The sequence below is a fragment of the Sitophilus oryzae genome, unplaced genomic scaffold (assembly GCF_002938485.1).
Source record: "Sitophilus oryzae breed Bouriz unplaced genomic scaffold, Soryzae_2.0 scaffold_357_pilon_pilon, whole genome shotgun sequence".
Taxonomy (NCBI): domain Eukaryota; kingdom Metazoa; phylum Arthropoda; class Insecta; order Coleoptera; family Curculionidae; genus Sitophilus; species Sitophilus oryzae.
The window spans coordinates 1972618-1984754 of NW_022146926.1; the positions used below are offsets into that span (position 1 = coordinate 1972618).

The following is a 12137-nucleotide window of genomic DNA, read 5'->3' on the forward strand; positions in this document are numbered from 1 at the left end:
GATGTGTCTTCAAGATGATTTTTTCTAAGTGTATCTCGCAGAATGGGGTTGCTTCAATCAGATATGTACCATATAGGGGTACATTTTCTTTTCGTTGCACGGTTGGGTGTTGCACGTTAAGTGGGTTGCCAGTGTTTTTGAGGAAGTGGTGATGGATCACCGTGACTATCGAGAGATTCGGCTAATTTGAATATCTTTTATCGGAATACTGGAACGGATGACAATTAATTTCGTGTCGCTTTGCTCAAAATTAAATAAGTTTTATGCTTCACATGGGGCTCATTTCCTTTAAGTCTCAGGGGATGAGTCTTCTTACAGAGGTATTCTTGTAATATTACTTCTTGACATTCTTCGTCCATATATGCATACTTCGTATCACTTAATGCGAGGTAAGGTTTAAAAGGAATTATCAATGAAATCGGATTGTTTGTTGGGAATTGGTAAGAGGTAATCAACTTATAATAGTAATACAAGTCTGGTTTTACTAAAGGAATTTCCATAATAAATGTTATTGTATAGTCTTTTGATTGTAACTTTTTATCTCTTATAATTTTTTAAAGTTTAGAATATTTTGCGATCTTTATTTCCAAAGGAAAATATCTTGGTCTGTATTTTGGTTTTTATATAAGTTTTCTAATTCCTTAAATAACTCTATCGGATTTACAATTGAGTTTGTGTAAAACTTTATTTTTGCAATGATATAGCTACCTTTGCTATTTTCTCAAAAAAAATTATCATATATATTTGGAAAATAAGTTTATATATAATCATATTTTGAAAAATATCTTTTTTCTTCATTATCTTTATTTAATATCCTATTTTAATTGTAGTCTTCCTAGATATATACAAGCTTTTGTTCTAATATTATTCTTGATTTCTGGAATATAACTCATTTGAATATAATTTCATTGAAATTCTCTATCGATTTTTGCATTAACTGTGATTTGTTTTATGATACATTTTTTTAATTTATTTTTTAATTGTAACTCCCTGGGTATAAGTTTGTCGTATCGTTCCGCATCTGTAGAATCTAAGTTCCCAGTTATGCATTTTATAACTGTTCCTAAAGGATTTAATATTCCTCTTTTATTTCTTTTATTATTAGGATACAATTGATATATTGTTAATTCGATTTTATTCTCTATATTTATTTTTTTTTGGTTTGGTTTGGAATTTGGAATAAACTACAAGATAAATTACTTATTTTATGGTTATATTAATAAATGATTTTAGTCTCATAAAATTCGGTTACAGTGTTGCTAATTGTACACATGTGGTTATGATCGATGATTGAATCTTAGATTTGAATTTTTGCTTTTCCAATTTGAATGGTAGTATACCAGGGTAGTTATTTAAGTTTACTATATTTGTGTTTTTTCTTCGATGACGAACAAGAAGGCTGCGATACCATCTGAAAATTTTTTAGTTATTTTAGTTTGTCATTTTTTATGTATTATTTCAGTTTTATTATTTTTTGTAATTTAAATTTCTAGTTTGCCGTTTTCTAGTATTTTAGAGACCGTGTAAGGGACCTAAAAATTATTCTTTATTTTTTGCAATCTCTGTTGATCATTCCTTCTTTTTGTAGATAGTTGTTCCTATTTTTACTTCATTAGTCTTTTTATCTTTGTTATGATAATCTATCTGTTTTTTGTTTTTATTAAAAAAAAAAAAAAAGTTTCTTTAATTTTATCATAAAGAGTTTGTGTATTAGTTTTATGTGTATAGATATAATCAGAATAGACTTGTGTTGGTATAATTAACATAGGATCTCTAGAGTCGGTATGACCTAGGGTTAATTCAAAAGGAGTAAAATTTGTTTGAGAATGTATTGTACTATTATAGGCAATAATAGCATATCTCATGAGTTGGTATATATATCTGAATTTTTTATCTTGTTCTTTTAGTAGTCTTATATGTTCTAATAATGTAGAATGTAATCTTTCTATAGATTCCCATTGGGATTCAATTATGATACAGGTTGCTAGTAGTAAAGTGTATATTTATTTTTTTTTTTTCAAATATGCGCACATAGATCTTTTTAATGTTTTCATTTTTTAAATTCTGTCCCGTTATCAGCGACTATTTGTTTTTGGTATACCCATAAAGTGAAAAGAAATTTAATATATTTGTTCTATCTAAGCTGAAATTAGCTGCGCCGAGATAAGGTAAAAGATTGTTGCATATTTTGAAAGTTTGATCTATTATAGAGATTTTTTATTAGATATTTTAAATGTATCTAATATGTATTATTTCATATGGTTTCGAAAAGGTTATTAGTTAAAATTAAAGGGTTCACTTCTAGGGAGGTTTTCCCTTCTATTATACTTAGCTCTATGACAGATTTCACAATCATTGATATAATATTAGTTAGAGTAGTTTTCAATTTGTTTTTTAAAAAAAAAAAAAAAAAAAATAAAAAATAACGTTATTGTAGTCTATTTTATTCCACGGTGTTTAGTTTTTCCTTCGTGTGAATATTGAATAATTCTTTTCCTTTCGTCAGGTTCAACATTATTGACTAATTTTGAACATTCAAGGTGAGATAATTTAAGAAATGATTGAAAGGATCGGTCATTGGCTTATGGAAAATGATATGGTCTAATATTCTTTAAGAAAAAGAAATATATATTACGTAAAAAAATAAAAAATATTTTTTAAATAGGTTTTAAGAAAATTGACAATAATATTTAAATCGTTAGGTAAGTTTGCATGAATGATTCTATTGATCATCTAAACTTTGATGTTCCCGTCTTTTGATAAGGGATATAAGGAGATTTTTTTTTATTAAAAATTGATCAGTTTATTATTTATTATTTCAATTTTTTTTTTTTTTTTTTTTTTTTTTTTTTAAAGAGTTTTAGGTTTTATTTTTGATGGTATTGATTTGATTTCTTTCGATAACTTTTTTCATTTTTTTTTTTTTTTTTTTTTTTTTTTTTTTTTTTTTTTTTTTTTTTTTTTTTTTTTTTTTTTTTTTTTTTTTTTTTTTTTTTTTTTTTTTTTGTTCATATTTTTATGTTTAGGTATAAGTGTTTCAATATCCTCGAGAGTGTCAAAAATGTCAAAAATCACATAAATCTTGTGGATTAAAGTCTCTTTCTAAAAGAGTTTATTGCTTGTCTTGTGTCGCGAGGTTATGATCTCCACTGGGCGCTTCTGCGCGGTTGATTATTTAAAATTGACTCTGTTTCAATAGCATTTAAATGGATTCGGGATAAATGCATTCGCGTTAGTAATTTGTTTTCCCGCTTTTTATAAATTATAGTGTAATCATATTCTTCTAATTTGAGTCTCCATCTCATTAATTTCGAATTCGGTTCTTTAAGATTATATAGCCAAACAAGTGGTCTATGATCGGTATAGATTTTAAACCTTTATTTTCCGTATATAGGGTCTAAAACTATTTATGCCCATACATTGTCTAAACAATTCTTCTAGTATAGAATATTTTTGTTCGGTTTCGTTTAGCGTGCGCGAAGCATATGCAATTGGGTTATCGTTTGGAGGATTTCCTTGACTTAAAACTGCTCCGAGTGCTATATTAGATGCGTCAGTGGTTAATATAAATTCTTATGTAAAAAAAACTCCCACTAAAAATAGAAATAAATAATAAATTTTTAAAATGATTAAAGGCGTAATAATGAATGAGGTGTAAATGATCTACTTTATTCCTTTTTTTTCAAACAATGAGTTTAAAGGTTTTACTTATTTTAGCAAAATTCTTTATGAAACGTCTATAAATAAGCCCTGCTAATCCTAAAATCGAATTTAATATCTTTTTGTGTATTAGGTATTGGAAAGTGTTTCACTGAATTTATTTTATCCGGGTTTGGTTTTTACACAATTTTTGAAGTAATTTTTGTCCTAAATAATCGACTTCTTTATGTAAAAATTCCGATTTGTCTAGCTGAACTTTAAAATTTGCGTTTCTTAAGTCTTTCAAAAATAGTATTTTTATTTTTTTTTTTTTTTTTTTTTTTTTTTTTTTTTTAAAATAATAATGTTCATCTAAATAACTGCACATATTTCATTTTGTAAACCGCGAAGAATATTGTTCATAACACGTTGAAATGTGGCAGGTGCGTTTTTTAATCCAAATGGTAATCTTTTAAACTCATAATGACCTGTATCTGTCGAGAATGCTGTTTTAGGTATATCTTTCGTTTTTCATTCTATTTGGATAAAACCCGTAGCTTAATTCAAGTGTAACTAAAATATTTTGCTCTTCCCTAATTTATCTCTAATATATCTTAATATTCGGTAATTGAAATTTGTCGTCTACAGTTTTTAAAAATTTAATTTTCCTAAAAAATCGATTACTATGCGCCATTTTCTTTTTTTTACTCGCGTCTAATTTTTTTGGAACTATCCATATTGGACTTGACCATGGAGAATTTGAATGTTGTATTATTCCGTCATTTAACATTTTATTAACTTGAGTTTTTACTTCTGTTTTGTGAATTTCGGGGTATCGATATGTTTTTGTATAAATCGGAGATTCCATCTGTTTAGTTTTTATTTCAATGTTTTATTTGATTAGTAAAACTTAATGTAATTGCCGTCACAATGGAATATAATCAACGATATTGAATAGCAATGAAATTTCTGATTTTTAAATATTCTTCTTTATTACAATGTTTTACATATCTTAAGGTTTTTTAAAAGATTGTTTTCTTAAAAGTATCAATATGAAAATCTAATTCTGTATTGGGGTTTCCAATTTTAATAAAATTTACTTCATTTTCTAATATCGGTTCTGTGTCAAAAGGTTTTATTATAGGTTTATATTTAATCGTCTTTTTCACGTGCGTTAGTTAGCATTACATATGTCGAGAAATTTGATATTGTGATTAAAGATTCGGGTATTTCAACTCCATCCGCTAAATTTGTATATAATAAAAAATTGCTGTAACCGTTTTTTTGTTTAACAGGCAACTTGATCTTTTGAGTAGTACGTGCTGGTACTGAGAAAGTATAAGGTTTAAATATGATTTTTATTTTTATTTTTCAACAAAGTATCAAATTTTTAAATTGGTTATAAAAGAAGAAAGTAAATAATCTGCATAAGGTGTTCTTAATATGGAATTACATATGTCTAGATTAGCGTAAATTTGTTTTAAAAATAAAAAAAAAAAAAAAAAAAAAAAAATATTTTTCTGAAAAAATCAAATATAAAGAATTTATGACATCCGTCTATGTTAAAACATAGAAATATAGGTATTACTAACCACCACTACCAGTTGTGATAAGGAAGATAGCGATGCGACTTGTTTTTACTGTAAAGTTTTCTATATATAATAATATCCTGGCAAAAAAATGATAAGCTTAAAGGAAAGTTAATAAAGGCTTTTTCCTGATCCTGTGTCTATTACAAAAATTTTAGCATTTAGTTCTGGTATAAATATCATTGGTAAATGTGAAATAAGTATGTATTATTTAATTAATTAATGGTCCGTTTGTTCTGATTTTTCGGTTATCTGAAAATTTTGAATCATTTTCTAAATTTTTCATTATTATGCATAATTTTCAATAATTATAATTCCGGATATTGATATTGATTTGGGTCATAGTTATATTCATTAGAATCGTATTGGTATTCATCTGATTGTTCGAAAATAAATTTTCTTCAAATCATAACATTGATTAATTATCGTTTTCGTATTGATTTGATTGATTATTATCGATAGCAAAATTAGGTATTGGTTTTCGATTGCTTATTCGTGAATTTCCTGAAGATGTGTCCATAGGCTCTACAGGTGGTAGTTTAGAAGTAGATGGGTTATTTTGAAATGGTCTACCAAAGGTATTATTAAATTGTGGTCTTGTAAAATTATTGTGTTTTGAAACGTACCTGAGTTTTGTGCGTTAATAAATGGTTTTTGATTATGGTTATTATTATTAAAAAGTTTTTTTTTTTTTTTTTTTTTTTTTATATTAAAATTATTATTATATATTTTTTTTTTTTTTATTTTTTTATTTTGAGCATTTTTTATTTAAGTAGTTGTTTTGGAAAATTATTAAATGATTGATTTGGTTGTTTAAAAATATTATTTGTATTATTTGGTCTTTGCGTAAATTGATTATTGGTTATTGGTTTATGCATAATTGTTTGATTTTTAAATTTTAAAAGTTTTCTTCTTCTCTTACAAATGCCATCGCTTGCTCGAGTGGAATTTGGTTTTTTAATCTACTACAAGTTGTGTGTGATAATCTAAGTTATTAATAAATGTCTTTAAACATAGTTCATCGTATGTTGTATTTTTGTATTATTTAACTGGATCTAAATCATCAAGAATTATTAATTTTGATAACAAACCAAACCTTCTAGCGTCTTGAACTTAATGCAAAAATTTTGGATAGGTTCATTTCTAATTGGTTTCATAGAAATTATATCTTGAACTAAAATACAATCTTCGGATTCTTTATCAGAGAATGTTTTAACATTAAAATACTTTTACTTTTTGCCATGAATCTAATTCTACTCTAGAGGCAATTATATCTGCTGCTCTACCTTTTAATTTCCCTTTATAAGTTTGTCAATAAACAATATTGTATTGGTGCATCAGGCGTGTTTGGGTTTTGATGATTTAAAAGAAAGTGTTCGCAAGATCTCAAAAATCTACACAATTGTTTAGAATTACCATCAAAATTTGGGATTTATCTGCTTGATATGTAATACTGATAATTAGGTGTAGCCATTTTATTTTCGATTGGTTTTTTTTTTTATTAATGTGGGATTCAGAACTTATTGATAGGTTGTTGACTAGATTGATTAAATTCTTGAAATTTTCGCACATCAAAATCTGGGATGATTGAAATTTTTTTAATTTTATTGTATTATATTATAGTTAAAAAATAAGGTAATGGTTAAAATAACTTAGGAGCTAAAAGGATAGTTTGAAAGGTACTTACATTAAGTGACTTTTCATAGGGTTTTCTGGGTTGTTTGGTTGCTTTGTTTCTCGTTGTTTTCGTTTTCTTCTTAACTATGAGCTTCTGGCGATTTTTGTCCTTCCGCTCTTTCTAGTAGGTACTTGACGATTTTTGTTCTTTCCCCTAGACAGGTTATCTATGGAATTTGGGCGATTTTTGTCCCTCCGTCCGCTCCTTTAGGTACTTGGGCGATGTTTGTCTCGTTCCCCAGGACTTGGAACCTTCTTCTTCCGATGTTGCACTGGTTTCACTTGATTAAGCTCCGCAGACAGTTTGTCGATTAATCGTTGACACGAACGAGAAATTTTCCGCGAAAATCCGGACGATTTCTGGGCGAATTTTCGTTTCGGTTCACTCCGACGGTCTATCTTTTACAATTCCTCCGACTGCCCAGTTAATTTTTGAGGTTTTTGGTGGAGATGTTTTAAAAACATTATTAAACAGGAAAGCGGGAGTACAATACGCGTTGATGGATTCTGAAGGAACCCTGTGCCTGCGTCGTGCAGCGGCTTAAATATGAACATAAGTGCTGATGAATATAAAGTATAAGATTTCTACAGGGTGTGTTAATTATACAATTATAACTCAGTGTTGTGTTTTTCGGCAGAGTCGTCAGGGAACGACCGTTATGACAGAGACAACCTATCTATCGCTCGTGTCGCACTCGTTATAACCTAAAACAATAACACAACAATAACAAGACAGTGTCTGACCGCATGTTCCATGGCTGGAGTTTTATGAAATAAGATGCTCAGTCTATTATTTTTATTTTTAAGTCTATGGGTCGAGCCCGTGCGTCGGTGAAGACAAGGCCAAACAATGTCAAGAGTTCTTTACTACATATACATTCCATTGCCAGGCCGAGCACGATCTGAGCTTCGCCGGAACTCGGCCGTGCCCCGTCCCAGAAATGTCGGCCGTAATTTTTTTTCGTCGGATCCGCCTCCCGTCCCGCCACGTTGCGGAAAGCATGTATGTACTTTTCCTGGTGCCCTGACTGCAATCTGCAGTCATGATATAAACAAAGTACACTTTTTATCATGTCTGTAGTAGGTAGTGAATCTTACAGCAGTATTTAATGACAGGGAATGCATAAATTGGGACTAGTTTTTAGTGGCCGGTTTTTTTTGCCGGTGAGTGTATATCCCTGTAGAATACTGTAAATCATAATTGTATAAATGTAATTTTCTCGATATTTTCGTATGCCAATAAAAATATCTACTTTTGTGACGTCCTAACTTCTAGACTGAGGCCTATATCATCCCGCTGGTTACGATCAAGCTGGAAAAAATAAACGAGCGAGATTGTGCAACACGGCGAAGCATAAAAATCATCGTGGAACGAGTAAAAAACTCCATCAAAGCACTTGTGCCGAAACAGCTGGTGTCGCCGTTGCGGTTCCCTCGTCAACATAATCGTCTTCGTCGTCCTGCAAGCAAGAAAAACAAATTGCAGCCGACCGATCCCTGGCCTGCTCGCTTTTGGAAGCGTCTTCGTTTCCGCATGCCGGGCTGCGACCTTAAAATAGATCAACTCGGAGATTTTGGCAGGTCACGATATTCGAAATACTTGCAGCGAGTAAAGCCCCGTCTACACATAACGTTTTACCCGTTGATTGAAAGAATTGAGAAGATACGTATCCTATCACAAGGCTGATTTGATTTCCCCTTACGTCTCAAGTGCTGTACGGTGGTGACACCAATCGTTCTGCGTCCAACGCATAAAACACTCATTTTCTCTAATTCGGCCAGCGAAGGCATATCGAAGAAGGTGTGAAACTGAAATCGCCAATGTTGCCATATTAACATGTGTAATATTTGTAATTCGTTTGACGAAAATATCTTTGGATGAAAAATCCGCGTTTATGTATTGAAAATTTATTCGTGTTAAACATAGATTAAACAACAAATGCAAAAATTCTGTTATATGTACTGAATATGTCGTATCATCGAAAAAAGTCATTTAGTTGGCTTGGAAATGACGATTATTGACATTTACCATAATATTTTACATATGAAGTATCTTCAATCTTGCCAACTCTGACTCCGTTCTTTTTTTAATTATATAATATTATATTAAATTGTGTAATGATAGAAAATCCGTATTATTAACGTACTGTAATACCCAAAATCCGTAAATCTACGGATTAATCAGTAGTTCTGGCAACACTGTATCCGGCAACCGCTCACTCTGTCGACTGAAAGCGGAACTACGGTACAGTATTCTTTATCCGCTGCGTTGTAAACGACTACCAGCGCGCAGATCTAAACTAAATCTCGAAATTCTCGGACAGACTGACTGGAAATTTAACCTGCAGTTATAAATCAATTTTTAGTAAAGACAATTAAGGAAACACTGTTTTTTAAATATAGCGTTTGTGTTTAGTGAAGATGAATAGAAAAAACAAGGAATTTTATTACAAAATTATGTTTATTTATGCTTTAAGAGCTTTATTGCTTTTTTTTATTGTTCAAAACGAAAGATTTTCCTTCGTCTACTAATAATTACATTCACAAAAGAAATATTAGAATATATATGAAAATAATGTGACTTGTACCTTTTGTTTATTCTTCCACAGACATCTCACATAAGTAACATTAGAAAGAAGGGTATGAATCATAACGTAGGTATCTATTCTTTTCCGCATATTACGATAATTGCAAAGAAACGATAAAGAACCTTTGGGATAATGTTATGTGAGAAATGTTTTCCCATAGCTTCTCATGACGATCGTGTGTTCCATTTATTCCTCTCAAATTCCTGAAGGCAAACGTGTTTTCCCAGAATCAGGTGACTAAACGATACCGGTGGAAGAATTGAAGCATGCACACGGCATAAAACGCATTAAAAATATCAAACGTAGATTTTCCGGTGTATATTTTGTTATATAGAACATGATCAAAACGTGTTATGATCAAACGTGCGGAAAAATAGGGGAAATTACATGAGAATTTTCTTATCTGTCAAAGTCAAAGCTCGCTCGATCGTAAAACTTTTTGATCGTACGTTAGATACACTCACCGGTACGAAAAACTATTTGACTTTTTAGTACCTCTTCGTAAATTAAAAATGAAAAAATGTTGATATTTTGAAGAAAGTTTGAAACACCCTGTGGAGTATAGTATTTCATTGCGGAAATAACTGCTCTAGGCCAGTGTCTATTGTCAAAAGTGGTGGGAGAAGGTTGAACATTGTGAATTTAATCAACAGAGTGTCGAAAAAAATAATATTTTTGCTCTACTCGCTGCTGTGCTAAAAAGTTCTCCAAATAATGCTGATTTTCTGAAGAAAAAAGAGATGATTTTGATGATGTAAATTAAGGTAGCTGATTGGTGTTCCAAATCCGAAACATTTTTGAAACAAAGATGCTATCAATGTTTTTAAGGAAAAATACAAGCATATCTGGTCATTAGCTTTTGACCTTTACAATAATATATACAAATTAACATCAACAGTATTTGATATAGTTGTTAAAACGCCTTTTTGTAAATTCGATGGTGCTTTTATTCGAATTCGGCCATGTAAATTAATAACTCTCCCACGTAATATTGACATTGACACTGATGTAATACCTAAAATCAACAAGGAAACTAACATCCGTCAGTTTTATCGTTACATCTTTACATCCTTCGATCTATAGAACACAAATATTTAGCGCAATTTTCATTTACACTCATTAAAATTTTGTACGTAACAGTAAACTTTGAATGCTATTTATCATCTTAATAACTTATTTTGTGTATATTTTATAGATTATTTATATATTTTGTAACACTAGATAGATCTTATACCATCTAGGTTAGCTAAGTAGGTGGCAAGAAATGTAAAAAAATAATTATAAATGTCATAGCACATTGTGTTCAACCATAATATAATAATAATTATTATTAAATTTATAATTGATTAAACAATATAATAATGCCTGCATGTACTTGACACGAATTTTCTAGGATTGCATAGATCCACGGTTAAGATTTGCGCAACTGCGTTTGCAAATACAATATTAAGTGTCTTTCCACTGTAATACGTTTTATATTAATTCGATTTTACAAAAGGAAAATAACTAGAGTTTATCTTTTGCAGAAAAAAAGTGAAGAGAACGGTGTAAATAATGAAGAGGTCGAAGTAGATATAGATGAACTTCTCGACATGGACAGTGACGACCAGAGGCGGAAACATTTACAGGTATTTTTTACTTTTATTGTTTAATGTCTTATATACAGGGTGTTCCTTAATGACAGGGGTGATTCTTGGACCTATTCTAAGAAAAAAAGTTTATGAATGTAATGTATATTCTAAATATCCTAACTTTTATGGTAGAGTGGTAAAATTTTCTGAAAAAAAACTTTTTTTTTATAATAACTCTGAGGTTATTACTTACAAATCCTTAATGAAATTTGATATACGTTTTCTATGCCCCAAAATGTGTTTTTGATGTACAATTTTTCTCTGTGTGTCTTAATTTCCTGCCAGTTGATGCAGGAACAATTTCTACACAACAGTCACCGCATCAGATTTTTAGCAATTTTACCCCGAAGATTTCTTTAATTTTTTGGCAACCACCATTTGTCGTACAAAACAAAATCAAGTGATGAAAATTGTTTAGAAATAAATAAAGATGATAAATATACAGGTTGTTAATTTGTTTATTACTCGCGGCAAGAGCTTTATGGTTGAAATATGGCAACCTCGGCCCGCTCGTCGATAGACGACGCGACGGGACGAGTCGGCTGAAAACCCTATCGAAAGAAAGCGACTGCATCGGAAACCGCTCGACAAACCCCACACGCCTATTGAGTGGTGTAAATACACCAGTCGTTTAGTCCGGAAACCTATGCTGTGTCGTATTCGCTTGCTGGAATGACATAGTGCGTGGTTATATGTTTCTTTTTAAAAACGGGCGTAGGATTTTTGTTGAACTTTTGAACTGTTATTTCTAAGTTTTGGTAATTTGTATATCTTATTTAAAATGGGATACAAATGTGTTTATTTATAAGGAAAAAAAAGATATTTATAGTATAAAAAATTAATTTATTTAACAGAATTTTGACAGAAACCTGAACGCGTAATTCGGTGTTCTTTCGCATCTGTTTTAGTTAATTTGTGCTATAAGTGCATGCGTTCTCAATAGGCAGTGTTGCCATTCTGTTCCCCTATAAGTAACAGTCGAGTTAACAACCACTATGTTGTATTATATATAA

General features: G+C 30.3%; 1 protein-coding gene across 1 annotated transcript in view; it reads left to right on the plus strand.

The window, feature by feature from the left end:
• Nucleotides 1-12137, plus strand: part of LOC115884794 (protein phosphatase 1 regulatory subunit 14B) — a 90997-nt gene that overhangs the window by 71626 nt on the left and 7234 nt on the right. Inside the window, exon 3 of the mRNA XM_030903477.1 lies at nucleotides 11020-11121. Coding sequence (XP_030759337.1) covers nucleotides 11020-11121 — 102 coding nt within the window. The remainder of the gene's footprint in view (nucleotides 1-11019; nucleotides 11122-12137) is intronic.